The sequence below is a fragment of the Lepidochelys kempii genome, chromosome 25 (genome assembly GCF_965140285.1).
Source record: "Lepidochelys kempii isolate rLepKem1 chromosome 25, rLepKem1.hap1, whole genome shotgun sequence".
Taxonomy (NCBI): Eukaryota; Metazoa; Chordata; order Testudines; family Cheloniidae; genus Lepidochelys; species Lepidochelys kempii.
Window position 1 is genome coordinate 11,712,653 of NC_136404.1, and position 18,650 is coordinate 11,731,302.

The following is an 18,650-nucleotide window of genomic DNA, read 5'->3' on the forward strand; positions in this document are numbered from 1 at the left end:
GGCAGTGGCGAGGTGATCAGTGGTGACCTTACTCTGGCAACGCCACTAATGAATGCATCCGATGCCGTGAGCTGTAGCTCAGGAAAGCTTATGCTCAAATAAATTGGTTGGTCTCGAAGGTGCCACAAGTCCTCCTTTTCTCGTCGGAATGGCACGTGCATCACCATTGCCACGGTGCCCTTCTGGAGCAGTAGCAACGTGGCAAGGGGCCTGCAGAGGAGTTGAGGATTGAATGGGTGAGATAATATCTTCTGCTGGACAAACAGACGTCCAGTAACAGATGTTACCTCCCCCATCTTGTCTTTCTAATATCCTGGGACCAACATGGCTACAACAACACTGGATCGAATGCATCCTTTTCACCCCCTACCGGTCACTATGTTGCCCGCACACCATAGGAGAAGCTTGCACTGCTGCTTGCTGCCCACGTTTTATAAAGAGAGGATTTCATTCTCCAGGGCTGTCAAATAGGCCAGCACTAAATTAGTCCTGCCAGCCCCATACCATAAAATAAAAAATCTCCTCTTCCCTCCGTAGGATGACCAGACAGCAAGTATGAAAAATCGGGACAGAGTGTGGAGGGTAATAGGTGCCCATATAAGAAAATGCCCCGAATATCGGGACTATCCCTATAAAATCGGGACATCTGGTCACCTTATCCCTCCATCTCTTTCAGGTCAGTGTCCATTGGGTCTGGCTCATATGCTCATGCAACGACCTTAAGCAGCCCAGGCCCCCCTACTGAAAATGAGGGACTGGCTGCTCCTTGACAGAGGTGCTGCGGAGAGCCAGCTCTCCTGCCTGTAAGCGCAGAAATCAATCTAACTGTTTCTGAAGCTGGCTATGAAATGCTTGATTTATACCATAAGTACAGCTTGCGATTTCATAGAGCGAGGGGCAAATAAAGCTGAAGGAGCTGCTAATTCTCTCATAAATCTCAGGAGGCTTAGCATGAAGGACACCAGCTGGGTTGAGTGTTGTGTGCTGCAAAGCAACTTGTCAAACCAGGTTTCCAAGGCACAGGGCAGCTTCGGTGCAGCGTCCTGAGAATAGGCTAGAATAGCTACAGCAGTAACAAGGCTCATTGAGCAGAATTCTGGACACACACACACAGATTTGAACAGTCTCAGGCACGAAGCACCAGTCTTGCTGGCTTCTCTGGCCTTCCCTGGCACGGGCCTCCCCTGGGAGCCTCCCTCCCAGACTCTAGCTTTCAGCTGAGAGCTTTAGTCCTCACACACAGCCACCTGCTGCCTCAGTAACAAGTAAGGAATACAGCCTAGAAGGGCGGGAGTGATGGGAAAGGGGTCCAAGCACATGAGACCTCACTGTGGGGCTCAAAGGGCTTTACAAACAGAAAGCCTCCCACCACGGCAGGGCATTTGGTTGGTATTATCATCCACCTGCCATGGATGGTGTCAAGGTTCCTTCCCCACTCTGACCTCTAGGGTGCAGATGTGGGGACCTGCGTGAAAACCCCCTAAGCTTATTTTTACCAGCTTAGGTTAAAACTTTCCCAAGGTATAAACTATTTTACCTTTTGCCCTTGTACTTTATCGCTGCCACCACCAAACGTCTAATAGATATATAACCGGCAAAGAGCCCGCTTGGAAACGTCCTTCCCCCCCCACCCCAAAAATCCTCCCCAAACTCTACACCCCCTTTCCTGGAGAAGGCTTGATAAAAATCCTCACCAATTTGCATAGGTGAACGCAGACCCAAACCCTTGGATCTTAAGAACAATGAAAAAACAATCAGGTTCTTAAAAGAAGAATTTTAATAGAAGAAAAAGTAAAAGAATCACCTCTGTAAAATCAGGATGGTAAATACCTTACAGGGTAATTAGATTCAAAACATAGAGAATCCTTCTAGGCAAAACCTTAAGTTACAAAAAGACACAAAAACAGGAATCTACATTCCATTCAGCACAGCTTATTTTCTCAGCCATTTAAAGAAAACAGAATCTAACGCATATCTAGCTGGATTACTTACTAAATTCTAAGACTCCATTTCTGTTCGGACCCCGGCAAAAGCATCACACAGACAGAGAGAGCCTTTGTTTCTCCCCCCCTCCAGCTTTGAAAGTATCTTGTCTCCTCATTGGTCATTTGGTCAGGTGCCAGCGAGGTTATCCTAGCTTCTTAACCGTTTACAGATGGGGAAACTGAGGTACAGAAATGGGACGTGACCAGCCCCAATAGTGCTCTCTTCTCATGCTTCCCAGTTCTAACCACTGGGCAGTACTCCCCTTTTGCTTTACTCAAACATTACCGTTGTTGGGTAATGGTCATTTTGATAGTCCCATGGTTTTTTTTGCAAATACCAAATAAAATGAAAAAACAAGATGTAAAATAAAACAAAAACTCCCCTGCAGTGGCAGCTACAGCCTGTGAGGTTGAGCCCGGGGACCTAGCGCACGGGGTGGCTGGACGGTGGGAGATGGCTGGGCCAAATTTGAGTGAGTAGCATTGCAAGCTGGCACACAGGGCCAAAGAGTATGGGGTGGGCTTGCATTGCAAACCCCCTTCCCCAGCCCCAGCTTCCTACTCCACTGGGGCCAGGACCTGACCCTCCTCCAGCTGGAGAAAATGAAACAACACAAAATTCCCCATAAAAATAAAATGAAAAATTTATATAGAGAATTTGATGGGGTTCTAATCAGTTTCCTTCTCCCTGGCATCATCATATCTGAATAAAGGGGACTGGAGAGCAAATGTAATGGGAGCTATTTATATTGCGTTTTGCCTTGTTCCTGTTATGTAAATACATATGCCTTGGCTGTTATGTAAATACATCTCTTCAGGACAGTAAGCTCTGCGGTCCTGGACAGTGCCTGCGCATAGCCAGTGCTTAGATAATACAGACTCAGGTTACAGGCACTTCTATACTTTCCCGTCATCTTCTTTGTGGTTTTGTTGGCAGCCAGTTTGGCACGGTCTCCACGGGCTTTTGGGCTTTAGCTAAAGAGGAAAATGGGATCGAATGGCTAAGGGAACTTGTAAGGTGCATAGAAAGCTCCTATGGAGAAGCATCTTTAATCATCTTTCAAACCCACAAGGAGACTGGTTTTCACACTGAGAGGAAAACATTCTTTATTTTATGACTCCGTTGGACAGGGCACAAAGCCTCGTTCAGCAATGCTGCGGCGTGACCAGAACATGACTTACCCAGGCTTGCAAGAGCAATTTGCTGCACAACTTTTAATCGCTTCTAAAGCTAAGTAAATCGCAGCTAAGAAACAGCCCAGAAATCGCTGCTGGGAGCAAAAAAGAATCTCCCTGCTGAAGACGAAGATCAAGTCATTTAGACTGTGGGAAGAAAAAAAAACAACCCCATGCAGTATGTGAGGTCTTCTGCCATGCAGGCCTAGGGCAGGAGGAAAACCCAGCTCTGGCTACAAGATGGGATAGCTTGCTTGATTGGCCACACCACAGTGATTGTCGGCTCCTTTCGCCAGCCGGATGTAACCTTTTTCGCCCCATTGCTCAGACCAGCTGCGGGAAGATAAAGTGAAGAGAGCGTGAGAGAATCTCTGTGGGAGCTGAAGGAAGTTTGAACATTGTAATGAGAGAGAAAAGTTGTCCCAATATGCGGGAGCAGTGGTTTTCAAACTGCGGGTGGCGACCCAGTACTGGGTTGCGGAATGGAAGGCGCCGCGTTAAAAGTCCCGTTGGCGGGGCTGCCCGACTAAGGCAGGCTAATCTCTACCTGTTCTGACAACACGCTGCGCCCTGGAAGCAGTCAGCAGCCCCCCCCACGCCCCCCAGGCCGGGGGGCCACAGGGCTCCGTGCACCGCCCGAGCACTGGCTCCAGACTCCCATTGTCCGAGAAGCCTGCCTTTGCACCCCACTGCGCCGCTGCCCAGGAGCCACCTGAGGTAAACCCACGCCCCAATCCCCTGCCCCAGCCCTAAGCCTCACCCCAAACCCCTCATCCCCAGCCCCACCCAGAGCCTGCACCCCTAGCCCAGAGCCCCGACCCCCTCCTGCACTCCGACCCCTAGCCCTGAGCCCCCCTCAACCCCAGAGTCCCCTCCTGCACCCCAAACCTGTCATCCCTGGCCCCACCCAAACCCAGAGCCCGCTCCCACACCCTGAACCCGTCAGCCCCGGTTCCGCTGGGTCGCGGGCATCAACAATTTTCGCCAGAAAAAAAAAGTTTGAAAACCTCCGTGCTAGAGGCCAGCTTCAAGGATGCTTTGAGCATCTGCCTAACCCAGCTGTATGTTGGCTGATCCCAGGTTCTCCAGATCATCCACTGAAGGGACCAAACGCTGCACTGGGGTGCTGTCCACTGGCTCGTCCCCTCTGCCTTAGATCACAAGTGGAGTAACCTGGCAGCCTCAGCGGAGCTGTTTCTCCAGAATACCCCTCCGTCAGTGAGCAAGCTCGGCCTTCTCATTTCAGGAGCCGCCAGGGAGAGGGTGGGGAAAGTAGCCACATGGCAGTGCTAGATGGGGGAGGCTTGCTCAGTGCTCGCTCCACGTACGCCTGGCTCCTGGCAGCTGCTTAGATCTTTCATTTTGAGACAGCAAAAATCCGAAGACAGGCCCAGGGCGAGACAGATCTCTGGGGTGGGGGGTGCATGAGTGCCCATCCCGAGGCCATGGGAATGCATGTGGTTCGGGAGCAGGGTGAAGGGTTGCGAGTTCCCATGTGTGCACCTGCATGCTGGGGGGTGGGATTGAGTTGGCATAGAGTGTCCTGCAGTGGGGGAGTTTACGTGTGTGTGCACTTGCATTCTGAGGGGAGTGTGCACATCTTGGGGGCGGGGGGGGGATGTTTTGATGTGTGTACACATACAGTTGGGGGCTGGGGAGGAAGTGTGGGGGGTGCATTTTCACAGTGGGCATGGGTCAGAGGCAGCTTTGGATGCAGCGACAGACATGAGTGTGCCTTGGGGAGAGTTCTCTCGCTTGGCTACTCCCCATCACCTGTTCTTTAGGATCCAGTAGGCAGCGCTCGTCCCATTCTCCTGGGATATGCCATAGCCCACAGCCAGCATCCCGTGGTTCACGGTGTGGCTGCACTCACTGTCAGCGAAGACTCCTGGGGAGAGCAAAGCCGGAGTGAGATGAGCTGTCGGGGGTCTCTCCCTCTCGGAGCAGAAGCAGACCCTGCGGGGAGGTCCCAGCGGATCGGAAGGAAAAGCTCCCCCAGGGCATTGGATTGAAGCCCCTAGAGCAGCACAGAGCTGTCGTTTGTCCCTGCCGGCTGTAAGATAGCAGGCTCCGCTGTGGAACGGGGTAATAAAGTGCCCCCTGGGAGGTGAGCTGTGACAGACCCAGTAATTCCAGATGGGAGCCCGGACAGCTCAGTGAAAAAGCCCTGAGCTGAAGTGCTGGAATCCCGTGCCCCATTCTGGTCTGCACAGAAGGACGTCGATAAATTGGAGAGGGCTCAGAGCAGAGCCATCACGACAATCAAAGAATCTGGGCTCATCTCCAGCTGTTCCACCGTAGCGCTTAGCGAAGACGCTCCCTGTGTCAGTGGGAGAGTTTCTCCCGTCAGGGTAGGTGCTCCACCTCCCTGAGAAGCAGTAGCTCTGTTGACCGGAGACAGCCTCCTGTCGAGGTACTGCTGAATAAACCGGGGGGGTTAGGGTGGTATAACAACATCACTCAGAAAACATGCCCCATAGTGATTGACTTGAAGAGCTCAGTCTTTTTAGCTTCAAGTGAAGGCTAAGGGGTGACTTATCAGTCTCGAAGTACCTCCATGGGGCATAAATATTTGAGAATTGGCTCTTTAGCAGACAAAGGCCTAACGTGCTCTAATGGCTGGAAGTTGAAGCTAAACAAATTCAGACTGGAAATAAGGGGCAGACTTTTCACAGTGAGGGTAATTAACTACTGGAACAATTTTATCAAGCCTCATGGTGGATTCTCCCTCGTGGGCAATTTTTAAATCAAGGTTTCCTAAAAGATCTGCTGTCTCTAGCAATTAATTCAGGGAAGTCCTACGCCCTGCATTACGCAGGACATCAGACGAGATCGGTAGCTTCCAACCTGTGGTCAGCGGACCCCCCGGGAGTCTGCCGACTATACCTACAATTTCCAAAGGGGTCCGCCCCTCCATTCAAAAGGTTAGGGGTCCGCAAATGGAAAAAAGGTTGGAGCCTACTGGGCTAGATTATCCCCGTGATCCCTTCTGGCCAGAGACGCTCTGGGATGCTTGATACCTGACTTGTAGAAGCGGAAGTGGAAAGTGCTGGCGTCCACGGCAATGGAGACTGGGCCGACAGTGGCCACCGCCTGCTCCAGAGCTGTCTCGTTGCCCACCTGGATCTGCATGAGAGAGGTGCAGTTGGCAGCGTTGTCCTGGGGGTTGTAATGGCAGCTGAATTGGTCCTGCAGAGAAAGGAGATGGAACGGGAGCTCGGGCAGCACTCCCTGGAGAAGCCGCCGCCCGCCCCCAAAGGCTATGCTCGCCTACGTTACCCTCTCCAAGTAGGGGTAGTTGAGCTCCGAGTTGATGCCCTTGTTGTCCCGTACGTACTGGAAGGCCCGAGTCATGAAGCCCCCGCGGCACCCGTTGTTCCCCAGACTCCTCGAGCAGTCCATGAGGTTCTGCTCGCTCAGCGACACCAGTTTGCCCGTCTTCTTGAAGACCAAGCCCTCCAGGGCTCCTGTGGCACTGAAAGCCCAGCATGACCCGCAGTGGCCCTGCAGAAAGCAAGGCGGGTAGGTGGAGGGTAGGTTCTAGCTCAGACGTTCTCAGCTGTTTACCCGTATGGCCCTGAGGATGTCCCATGGGCTGCAGCCAGGTGCTGATGGGGCTGCAGGTTGAGAACCACTGTTCTAGCTCAACTGGGAGCTGCTGGGCTCAGTGCAAGAATCCCAGCGGGAGGTTCTCTGGGCTATGTGATGCAGGCCGTCGGCTTAGATAATCGTCAGGGCCTTACAAGCTCCTGCTTGCTGGAAAGTGGCAGGAGGGAGTCTGAGCCCCAACGCGAGGCCGGGGAACTGGAGCAGAAGCAGCACTAGCAAAGAGCAGCTGGGGTGCTCTGGCTGCCCATCCGTCCTGTTGCAGAACTGGGGGTTGGGGATTTGCAGCGGGGACCCTCACCTCTGGGACTTGTTCCTTCTGGCGGTTGCTGTTAGACAGACAGGGGAAGAGATTCCCACCACCACCTGCTTTTAGCGGTCTCAGCTCCCATCCCAACCCGGCGGGGCATGTGGCCGACGTGAAACAACTGAACCCAACTCCTGCACAGCAGGGTCTGGATCAGACTCAAGCTCCAGGCAAAGGTGCTTGGGGGAGGCGGAGGCAGGGCCCCAGGGGGGCAAAGGCCCATTCCATGGAGCTTCATGAAAACTAGGATAGGCCAAGGGCCTACCACTTCCACGCAGGTTAGCTACTGCCACCCCACCTGCCAGGCTGTCCTGTAGGATCCCAGGCTGAGCACACATTCCAGAGGGGCCGCAAAGGGCGCCCGGAGCCTCCATCCATCAGCCCAGGAAACCACAGGCAGCGACGCTGTTCTGATGGGCAGCCAGGCCCGCCTGTGGGTTGCCTTGTCCCAGGCTCTGGGGCCAGGAGGTTTCCATGGCTGGCTGAGGGGCTAGGCCCCGAGCAGGGAGCTCTCTGCTCCAGCACCCACCTGGTTTTTCACGGGGGTAACGTAGCCCTTTGCGCGCCAGTCCACCTCCTTGGGAATCTCCCGAGCAGCCGATTCCTGGAAGAGAGGCCCCTTCCCGCCGTGCTGCTCAGCTAGGAAACTGTTCAGAAGCTGGTTAAACTCCTCGTCCGTCTGGAGGGGAAGGAAAATTTTAAATCCAGAGAGCACGCGACAGGGAACGCCCGGCCAGCGCCACAGAGAACTCCTGGCCAACAGAGGAGCTGCGTTCTCAGCCCTGCCCCTGGCACCCAACCCCCTTGGGTACAGATGGAGCAGACAGCTGATGATGTTGAGAGAGGGGGACGCAGGCCCATGGGGCGGGCAAGGAGAGCTGCATAGGAGGAGGCTCTTGCACCGCAGCCATGGGTATGGAGGGGGATGGGACGAGGGGAGCGGAGTCACGGGTGGGCATCCTGGGAAGGAGGAAGGCTGGGATCTGCCGGGCCCAGCGAGAAGGGGGGAGTCATGTGAGGCAGGGGGAGAAACGAAGGAGGAGGCTTCGGGTGTGGTCCGACAGGTGCCTCACCCCACAACTAAGTGCCATAGGGTGACCATATGTCCCGATTTTATAGGGACAGTCCCAATTTTTGGGTCTCTCTCTTATATAGGTTCCTATTACCCCCCACCCCGTCCCAATTTTTCACATTTGCTGGCTGGTCACCCTAAAGTTCCAGGATCTGCGCTGGGGGGGCAGGTTACCAGATCCCCGAAGTGGTTCATCTCCAGACGGTAGCTGTGCTTCCCCAGAGACTCCTCCAGGTTGTGGTGCTCGATCCGCCGCAGGTTCTTCTCCCAGACCGCCCTGCGGAAAGCTTCCGCCTCCTGCCAGGGACAGAGCAACAGCTTGGTTATGCTTGGCCGCGGCCCCCACACCCTGTGAGCAAACGTTCTCCATGCACCACAGTTGCTCGCAGGAGCTGAAGTCTGTGGGGAGAGCACATGTCCCCCTCCTCTCCCACGCCTGGCTAAGTAGGGCACCCCCTGAGACTACCCTTCCTTTTCCCAGCTCCATTAGCACCTGAATCTCTCTATTTCCAGCTGGGAGCAGATGTGCCAAAATCCAGCCTAAGAGGCTGGACCCCTCCTGAGAAGCTGAAACCCCACACCAGCTGGGGGAGCCATGAGGCTTCCCAGAGGGTGGGAGGAGAAGCCAAACCCCTACAGCCATTGAGGTTCGCTCCATCCCCCATCACAACCCAGCGAGGAAGGAAGCAAGAGCTCCCCTACAGGGGTAACTGACATCCCCATTCTACAACCTCCCAGCCAAGCCACCCTGACTCTCCAGGAACTCTTTGCCGGGCCTGGTGGGTGCTGCTCGCTCTCGGGCAGCTGGGTCTAGAAGCTCTGGATTGCGAGAAGGCCTTGCTCGCCACTTTCCTCTCCCTTACCCCCAAATCCTGAAAGCTCAGGCTCTAGCCACTCGGTTTGGTTCAAATGCAGCTGAGCGCGGAAATCGCGCGCCCAGGAAGTGAAGGAGATGGAGTACTTACTTCAGGATACTCCTTAGCATGGAAGGCCTTCCATCCTCGCCAGCCTTCCTCCAGGGCAGGGTCCAGTGCCCCGGACACATCCAGCAGGACCACAAGGGACCCCACCAGCATTGGCCACTGCATCTCTCTCAGGCTGGGTGGGTTAAAACGCACCTGTTAGAGTTTAATCCTGGCATCTCACCAAGCCAGGGCACGGAGGGGCACAGGAGCCAAGAAGAGCAGCTTGCCTTCAGTTCCCAATTGTAACTCAGGCTATGACGTCCCCTCCCCACCATTGCCAGCAACTTGATGGGGAAACCTCCAAACACAGAGACCTAGGAAATTCATGTAAAAGACCCCTCTCTGCCTGGCAGCTCCAATCCAGCCCAGGGCTGAAATGTGCCATCACCTGAACAGCTGCTGAGCGGCTACCAGGAATCAGTGGGTGGCTCTCAGTCCAGTTTCTAGCTGCTAACACCTCAAAGGTCAGCCATTGCCCATGATATCCTCGATTTCAGCTCAGCTGGGGGGCCGAGGACGGGGCCCAAGCTCCAGGTCTAGCCTGGGGCTGTGTCAGCTGGTCCTGCCGAGCCCTGTATTGCATACACGAATCCAGGCTCAGAGCTATCGGCTGGGCCCTTTTTCCTCCCACCAGCTGCAAGGTCGCTGGTCGCACACTGGCCACTTTCCTCCTTCCTCCCACTGTATTCAACAGAGATTTAGAAAATAGAACACAGCAGCAGTCTGAAGATCTGGTTTTCCGGCTCTGCTTCCCGGGCCCTGTGTCTCTGTACAGCCCTGGGTGCCGTCCGCACGGCCACTCTAGGCTCCCTGGGTCAGGGACTGCACTTGCGCCTTGGCTGTCTTCAGGACCGAGTGCACGGCCGGCTCTCACGGATCATATCATGACTCCGATCAACCTGACGGCTGCGTCAGCATCTCTGCTTGAGGACAAAACCCCCAGCCTTTGCCGCTTGGAAATGACTCAGCCTGCGGCTTCCTCCCTGCCAGCAGTGCGGGGCTATTGCAACATGCTGCCGGCGGCCGTACACCTGCCATTGGTGTGCCCTGCGCCCCAGGGGGTCGTCACCATTTTGCAGCCAAGAATTTAGCGAGGTTCAAGGAGGGCTTGGCCTTCTCTGTGCGTAACCGGAAGAACCAGTGGCTCTAGTTAATGCTAACCGGAAGGGAGAGAAACGCTCAGGCTTCAGGGCTCAAACTGCTCTGTATTAGGGATGAGGAGGGTGAGATTGCCAGGGTGGGACAGGTTATTTCACATCGGCCTACAGCAGAGTTTTTTTGCGCCTTTCCTTGAAGTGTCTGATGCTGGCCATGGTCAGAGCTGGGAGACTGGACCAGCTGGCCCATGGGTCTGACCCAGTCTGGCAATGCCGCTACATCTGGAAGTTCTCCCCCAGGCTCACCCCATTTGCGTGAACACCGCAGCACCAGGACAGCCCACTGATGGGCCCCTCCCCAACGCCTGAGATCAACAGGAAATAGGACTCTCCCCAAGTGAGGCACCGGCCAGGCAGGTTTGCTGCAGCCTAGGGACGGTGGAAGCAGCTGGGGCAGAGGGTGAGCACACCAGCAATGGAAATATTCTAAACTTGGGCACACGGGGGGAGAGGGGGGCAGAGGCAACAGTGGGACCCAGAGAAGTTGGAGCAGGCACGGGGGAGCAGGGGCTGAGACCCAGAGGGGCTGGAACAGGCTGGGAGCAGGTAGGAACCTCTGGGACCCTCTTTCCCCGCTCACAGGGAGTTCTGTCCCCCTCTGCTCTTTCCTAACTGCCCCAATAGACTCATAGACTTTAATATCAGAAGGGACCACCATGATTCTCTACTCTGACCTCCTTCCCATGGCAGGCCACAGAATCTCACCCACCCACTCCTGAAATAGACCCTCTAATCTCTGGCTGAGTCACTGAAGTCCTCAAATCATGGTTTAAAGACTTCAAGTTACAGAGAATCCATCATTTACACTAGTTTAAACCTGCAAGTGACCAGCACTCCACGCTGCAAAGGAAGGCAAAAAAAAACCCAGGGCCTCTGACAATTTGACCTGGGAGAAAATTCCTTCCCGACTCCAAATATGGTGATCAGTTGGACCCTGAGCTTGTGGGCAAGACCCACCAGCCAAACACCAGGGAAAGAATTCTCTGTCATAATTCAGAGCTCTCCCCAGCTAGTGTCCCATCACCGGCCATTGGAGATATTTGCTGCTAGCAGTCGCAGATCAGTTACATGCCATCATGGGCTGCCCCACCATCCCATCCCCTCCATCAACTTATCAAACTCAGACTCAAAGTCAGTTAGGCTTTTGCTCCCAGTACTCCCCTTGGAAGGCTGTTCCAGAACTTCACTCTGATGGCTAGAAACGGTCTAATTTCAAGACTAAACTTGTTGATGACCAGTTTATAGCCATTTGTTCTTGTGTCCACATGGGCTCTTAACTTAAATAACTCCTCTCCCTCCGTGGTATTTCTCCCTCTGATATATTTGGAGAGAGCAATCACATCTCCCCTCAGCCTTCGTTTGGTTAGGCTAAACAAGCCAAGCTCTTTGAGTCTCCTCTCATAAGGTCAGTTTTCCATTCCTCGGATCATCCTTCTCTGCACTTGTTCCAGTTTGAATTCATCTTAACCATGGGAGACCAGAATTGCACACACTATTCCAGATGCGGTCTCACCAGTGCCTTGTATAATGGTACTAACACGTCCCTGTCGCTACTGGAAATACCTCGCCTGATGCATCCTAGGACTGCATTAGCCTTTTTCACAGCCGCATCACACTGACGGCTCATAGTCCTCCTCGGATCAACCAATACCCCCAGCTCTTTCTCCTCCTCTGTCACTTCCAACTAATATGTCCCCTGCTTAGAGCAAAAATTCTTCTTGTTAGTCCCTAAATGCATGACCTTGCACTTTGCACTACTAAATATCATCCCATTTCTGTTACTCCAGTTTACAAAGTCGTCTAGATCATCTTGTACGATATTCCGGTCCTCCTCAGTATTGGCGGTACCTCCCAACTTTCTGTCATCCGCAAATTTTATTAGCACACTCCCCCTTTTTGTGCCAAAGGCAGTAATAAAAATGTTAAATAAAATTGGTCCCAAAACCAATCCCTGAGGAACTCCACCGGTAACCTCCCTCTGACCTGACAATTCACTTTTCAGTATGACCCGTTGTTGTCTCCCTTTTAACCAATTCCTTATCCACCTTTCAATTCTCACATTAATCCCCAGCTTCTCCATTGTAACTAATAATTTCCCATGTGGAACTGTACCAAATGCCTTCCTGAAATCTAGGTAGATTAGATCTACTGCATTTCCTTTGTGTAAGACATCAGTTATCTTCTCAAAGAAGGAGATCAGACTGGTCTGGCAAGATCTACATTTTATAAAACCACATTATATTTTATCTCAATTACCATTCAGCTCTATGTCCTTAACTACTGTCTCTTTCAAAATTTGTTCCAAGACCTTGCAATTGAGGTCAAACTAACAGGCCTGTAGTTTCCAAAATCACTTCCCCCCCCCCTTTTCTTAAAAATAGGAACTGTATTAGCATTCTCAAGTCATATGGTATGACCGCCGTGTGTACAGATTCATTAAAAATCCTTGCTACTGGACTTGCAATTCCATGTGCCAGTTCCTTTAATATTCTTGGATAGAGATTATCTGGGCCCCCATTACGATTTTTGAGTTTGACTTCCACCTCGGACGTGGTCATTTCTACCTCCATATCCTCATTCCCATTAGCCACCCTGCCATTACCCCTAGGCTCCACATTACCCTTATTAAAACTGAGGCAAAGTATTCTTTTAGGGGTTGGATCATGCCTAGATGATCTTTAATCTCTACCCCCTCCTCAGTGGTTAGTGGGCCCACTTCTTCTTTCCTTGTTTCCTTTTTATTTATATGGTTGTAGAACTTTTTACTATTGGCTTTGATTCCCTTTGCAAGGTCCAGCTTTGCTTTGGCAGCTCTCACTGTATCCCACACTTTCTGACCTTTCCTTGCTCATCCCTCCCATCTTCCATTGCTTGTAGGCTTTCTGCTTCCTCTCAATCACCTGTTTGAGATGTCTGCTCAGCCAGCTTGGTCTGCAACCCTTCCCTACGAATATTTCCCCCTTGCTTGGAACGCAGGCTTCAGAGAGCTTCTGCAGCTTTGACAAAGTAATTCCAAGCCGCCTCCACATTCAGATCCTTGAGTTCTTCAGTCCAGTCCCCTTCCCTAACTAATTCCCTTCATTTTTCCAAGTTAGCCCTTTTGAAATCAAGGCCCCTAATTGCAGAGCTCTTTTTGTTTATCCTTCCATTTAACGTAAACAGAATTAGCTCATGATCACTCCAGCCAAGGTTGTCCCCTACAACCAGCTCTTCTCTGAGGTCCTCCCTGCTCACCAAAACCAAATCTAAATGGCTCCGCCTCTTGTTGGTTCAGCGCCTATTTGGTGAAGAAAGCTGTCAGCTGTCCCATCCAGGAAAATCTGGGCCCTACTGTTATTAGTAGCACTTATCCTCCACTCTGTATCTAGGCAGTTCAAGTCTCCCATAATCACACAATTCCCAGCAGTGTTTATTTCATTAAAAACATTTAGAAGGTTTCTCTCCATATCCAGAGCAGATCCTGGGGGCTGTAGCACACGCCAGCCGCTAGCCCAGGGCCGCTAGCCCCTCTGGTAGCTTTCTTCCCCCAAGTGATTTTGGCCCAGACTTTGTCTAATCGATTCCATCACTTCTCATTTCTGTACAATTTGCCTCATCATTAATACACTTCGCTACCCCGGAGCATCAGTCTCCCATTCTCATCTCCACCCCTTCTTTCAAACAGCCCCTCGGCGCTGCCTCACTCGTTGTCAGCTCCCTCGCCTTCCACTCCTTCCTGCCCAAGCTGTTTCTGTGAAGCGTCCCAGCAATGACCTTGGTTCTGCTGCACCTCGGGCTTGGATCAGCCTCTCTGGCTGAACTCTAAGGGTACGTCTACACTGCGCGATTCCCAAGGCGAGCAGCCGGACTCACGCTCGCTTAGCTTAAGCTCACAGGTGCAGACATTTGGCGTGGGCAGCGGTTCGGGCAAGCCACCCGGTTTGCCCACTGGGGTCCAAGCTCAGGTGTCTAGGCAGAGCCACACCATCCACCATACTGGTCTCGGCGCTAGATCAGCTTGAGCGAGCACGAGTCTCCCCCCTGCAGTGGCTAGACGCTCCCTGCGCTTCTTGGGGCAGGGACCCTGCCTCTAGCCCTCCACCTGCAGCTTGGTCGGTTACGAAGAGGCTGGGAGTTCAGTATGTGTCCCCTGGGTATTTAGCCCAAGGCTTGCTGCTGCTAACTGGCAAAAGTCACAAGCTGAGTGGTACAGCTCAAGTTGTATTTTTTTTATAATTTCAACAGACAATTTTTAAGGTTTTTTTAATCAATTTAAGCTTTTGTGGCTGTGCAAAATGATAGGGAGGAAATGCTTAAAACCAATTTTTATCTTTTATTTTTCACAGTTGCAGAAAGTTGGGGGGAGGGTCAGGCAATATTGATTTAACAACAGTAGGTGCTGACATTCAACAAGTGAAAGCTTCATAAACCATTAAAACGCCCGCTGGCAACATCACCTGTCCAACTATACAAAAAGTCAAGAGCCTTAAATCAAACTCTGAGTTATCAAGCTACTTTGCCTGTCAGTTTCAATCATCATCAGTGGGATTTTTTTTGGTCAGTTTGTGCCTGTGTGATGAAGGCACATAATAATCATAGAATATCAGGATTGGAAGGGACGACCTCAGGAGGTCATCTAGTGCAACCCCCTGCTCAAAGCAGGACTAATCCCCAAATTTTGCCCCGGATCCCTAAATGGCCCCCTCAAGGATTGAACTCACAACCCTGGGTTTAGTAGGCCAATGCTATCCCTCCCCCTCCCCATCTACGATTACTGACATTTATCGATTTGAAAAAACATCCAACCCTCCTCATGAGCAAGAGACTAGAAGCATCATGGACAAATATCTCTAGGAAGCTGGTTTTCCTATTGGCCAGAAAGCCAGAGGCCAGCCCAGCCCAAAGACCAAGTTGAAAATTACTGCGGGGAGAAAACGTGTCCACAATATTTTTAAACGGTAGAGTGCTTCCCCTCCCTTCCTGGGCTGTGGCTGCTGAAAACGATTACACGTCCTCCCGCAGCGCTAAGTCGAACCGTTTGTGGGCAGTATGATCGGAGGCAGAAATAGAACGTGTGATGGATAAGGTCAGAGAAACCGAGGGAGGGAAGAGAGAAGGCTGTTGCTTTGTATCAAGGCTTATTGCAAAGCGTGAGTGAACACAGAGCTGTGTGTGATGGATTGAGCCTTGGATTCTAAGCTCAGGGCCTTACCCCCTGGGACTCAGCTCAGGAGAACTGTAGGAAAGGTGTCTAATGCCTAGGGTTACGGGGAGATAGATCTGACAGTCTCCTCCCTCCAAGCACTTAAGCAGGCAAAGGAGCTGCAAAACCATCCTCCATACAGCTCCCTAACTGGGGCCTCTAGACTTTGTTGCAATATCAGTAAACCTCATTTTACAGAGCAGAAATTGAGGCAGGGTGCCTTGCACTGGGAAGCCTGTGACAGCTCAGAATCCCGCTGTGACTGCGGCTGAAAGACCATCCCCAAAGATCCCTTTACTCCTGTGTCAGCTTCACAGGAACAAGATGATTTCCTCTCCCCTTTCACTATGCCTTAGCTCACCCTTTGGTAAGGTTCTAAATAGTGGACCAGATTCTCCATTTCCCTGGCCCCTGTGCAATCATTTACCCCAAGGCCAAGCAGGTGTAAAATGAATGGAACGGTGGTGTTGATACAGTCATTTACCCCAGGGTCAAGTGTGGATGTAGCATAGGGTGCTGGCTAATCCAGCCCAATCGCTGGAATCAGTGCACCTCAGCCAGAAAGAGCTGAAACGGTTTCACCTCGCTGTTGCGGAGCAAGGCCAGTCATTCTATAGTTAAGGTTGCAAGGGGCATCTGAAGCCAAGTGTTGGCTGTCAAGCAACTGCATGAGTCAGATCAGCCTTAAAGTTAGAGCAGAGGTAGAATTTCTACAAAATGTTCAGTGTATTGGAGAATGGCATCCTGCCTAACAGCCTAGAAGTAGTTGAAGGGCTAGTGCAAAGGAATCCCCTTTTCCACGTCGAAAATGCAGCTAACTCTGGGGTGGAAAAGAGGAGCTGTTTAAGGCACTGCAAGGCTACACAGTGTTAATGGAGAACAAACGTGAGTGCTAGACATAGCTGCTGGCACCATCGTGTGAAGGGGGCTCGCGGAAGGTTAGAAGCTGGTAAAGATGTTTTCAGTGAAATCCCTTCAGGAGAATTTTCTGGTGTATTTTATACTTTATTTTTCCAGCTGTATAACAAGAATCCTCCCCCAACCAGGGCTGCAGGGCCCCCCCCCCCCCCCCACCACCACCACACACCCCTTGCCCCAGGAATGCGTTGGTCTTCCAGCCACCACCTTATAAACCACTGCAGTGTTGTAAATAATGCAGAGCGGCGGGTTCTGCCTCTCTGAGCAACAACCCTCCAGAATGTGGCAATACAGTTTCAGCAGTGGTGAAAAAGCGATCAAAGGGCTCAAAGCTTCTCCCCCTGAACACACAGGACTCCCATGAACTAAGCATGGTCTAATGGCTTCCAAAGACCCATAGCTACTTTGACAGTAAACAGAGAGGCAAGGTGGGGGCTGTAATCTTTCAAGATTTCATTACCTCATACACCCTCTCTCTCAAATATCCTGGGACCCACACAGTTGCACCACTACTGGACAGTAATATTACACTGTGCAGCAATCAAGGGAAATGCTAGAAAGTTTTCTATCAAAACATTGGGGGGGGGGGCAGAAAGTGACTTTTGATTAAACTGATTTTTCTTAAAAAAAAAAAAAAACAACCCAGGTATTTGTCAAAACCACAAACTGAAAAAATTGTGATTTTAAAAACAACGTTCTGGCCCCTAAAATCAGAACATTTTCCACATTGCAGAAAACCCAGAAAAAATGGACAAATAATTTGGTTTTTCAATTTTTCCACAGGGAAAGAATTCCTTTCCCAGCCAGCTCAGGTGATCAGTCCCAGTCTAATGGAGTATCATCAACACTCACACCGAATCCCCCAATACCATTCACTTCCAGGTGCAAGTCATTTAACATCTGTCAGCAGCTACCTTTCTGAGAGAGATGCAGCAAGCAGCATTGAACCTGGCTTCAGCGACACAGAGGTAAGGAGAAGGTAAGGGGCAGCTGAAAGAAATAAGGTGGAGGCTCTTTACATAATTTGTCGGCAGTGCCCAATAGGCAGTGCCCGATTGGAGAAGGTTGATTTCCCAGCTACTGCCTTGCAAGCTCTCAATCCCCCACACAGGAAAAACAGCCACCCTCCACGGCCTGGAAGAGTCTCACAAATGCAAGGGGTGAGCTTGGGGGACTGCAGTAGCTGAGAGAGGTTTGTAAACGCTTCAGAAGGACTTTTTTTTAAAGTTCTTTTTCTTGGCTCATTACCAGTCGCCTACCACACAGTCTGAGGAGGAGGAGGAGGAAAAAGAAAGGACCTAGCAGGCTGGGAATAGGGGCTCAAAGGGATTGGGTCTGTCCTGCAATCCATCGCTCTTTTGGTGGTGAAGAAGCGGTTAGGATTAAGGAAGACAGAAGAGAAACAATCCCCGAAAACACACAAAGGCTTTGTTGTTGACTGGCACTTACTTACCTGGATCTCCAAAGGCCAGGAGAAAGCGCAAGCCACTCTAATCTCTCTCTTTCTCACTGCAATGTGGGGCCACCAGTACCTTCACTCAGGGAACTGCAGATGTGTGCAACTTCCTCCACCTCCCTCCCCCAGCCCTGCTGCTCAGTCTGTTACCCAACAGGACTTCCTGAAGCAGCTAGAGTCAGGCCAAGATGGAAGAGAAGGGGGAGGAGGGGGGGCAATTTGTGAGTAGCCACCAGGCCGGAGGATCTTCTAGGTTGGGGTCTTCAAAGATCCGGTAGATGCCCTGGCTCTGAGATAATACTCTGAACTTGAACAGGACCACCAGCTCTCTCAGGCTTAATTAATGCATTACTCCCTTACACAGAGGGTCAAATTAAGGCTGATTTTTTCAAACTTCCCACCCCAATTATGCCATAAGAGGAGCACAGGCAGGCCTGAGCAGCCACACAGAGGGGCTCTGCCCAGGGGACCACCTGCCCGCATTTCGCTGTGGGGATCAAACCCTTAGATGTCAAATGTACCTACGTGGCCTGATGTCCAGAGTTGCAAGCACGTTCAACTCCCACAGTGACCAGGGGGAGCTGCTGCTGGTGGTTCAGCTCCTCTTGAAGAGTCAGGCCACTTATTAAGGGACCAAAATACAGACCTGAGGCCAACCTTTTTCAACACATCTTCCCCCAAGGAGGCACTCAGCTGGTGGCAGGCCTACAATCCAAGAGTCCCAGCTGCCTGCAATTTCAACCCCGCACCCATGCTTCCCCTGAGGAGTGCTGTAAGGGCGTGGTTCATTCCCAGTGCTCAGCAACAAAACAGGACCTTTTGCACT

General features: G+C 51.8%; 1 protein-coding gene and 1 long non-coding RNA gene across 5 annotated transcripts in view; one reads left to right on the forward strand and one right to left on the reverse strand.

The window, feature by feature from the left end:
• Positions 1-18,650, forward strand: part of LOC140903273 (uncharacterized) — a 38,050-nt gene that overhangs the window by 825 nt on the left and 18,575 nt on the right. Inside the window, exons 1-2 of one of the 3 annotated variants that reach the window (XR_012156205.2) lie at positions 3,326-3,878; positions 17,152-17,336. This is a non-coding gene — a long non-coding RNA (uncharacterized LOC140903273). Of the gene's footprint in view, positions 1-3,325; positions 3,879-13,937; positions 14,076-17,151; positions 17,337-18,650 lie in introns of those variants that run through there. The other 2 variants (XR_012156204.2, XR_012156203.2) reach the window with 2 other exon arrangements.
• Positions 1,824-18,241, reverse strand: LOC140903269 (procathepsin L). Of its 2 annotated transcripts, none has more exons than XM_073324272.2 (8): positions 9,500-10,200; positions 9,112-9,244; positions 8,321-8,443; positions 7,604-7,753; positions 6,441-6,665; positions 6,182-6,350; positions 4,935-5,049; positions 1,824-3,494 (listed from the first exon to the last, which is right to left on the reverse strand). In XM_073324272.2, the coding sequence occupies exons 2-8, from the start codon at positions 9,232-9,234 to the stop codon at positions 3,395-3,397; spliced, it is 1,005 nt and encodes a 334-aa protein (XP_073180373.2). In that variant the 5' UTR covers positions 9,235-9,244; positions 9,500-10,200; the 3' UTR covers positions 1,824-3,394. The 2 variants fall into 2 exon arrangements, with proteins under 2 accessions (XP_073180373.2, XP_073180372.2); XM_073324271.2 differs by lacking the exon at positions 9,500-10,200 and adding an exon at positions 17,822-18,241 and having other exon boundaries at positions 1,845-3,494.

Excerpts from the sequence above, each read along its gene's own strand:
- LOC140903269 (XM_073324272.2), bottom strand. The coding sequence starts at position 9,234 with ATGCAGTGGCCAATGCTGGTGGGGTCCCTTGTGGTCCTGCTGGATGTG. Across the intron at positions 6,666-7,603 it reads TTACCCCCGTGAAAAACCAG|GGCCACTGCGGGTCATGCTG; the intron begins GTGGGTGCTGGA and ends TGCTTTCTGCAG. Across the intron at positions 5,050-6,181 it reads CTTCCGCTTCTACAAGTCAG|GAGTCTTCGCTGACAGTGAG; the intron begins GTATCAAGCATC and ends TGCTCTCCCCAG.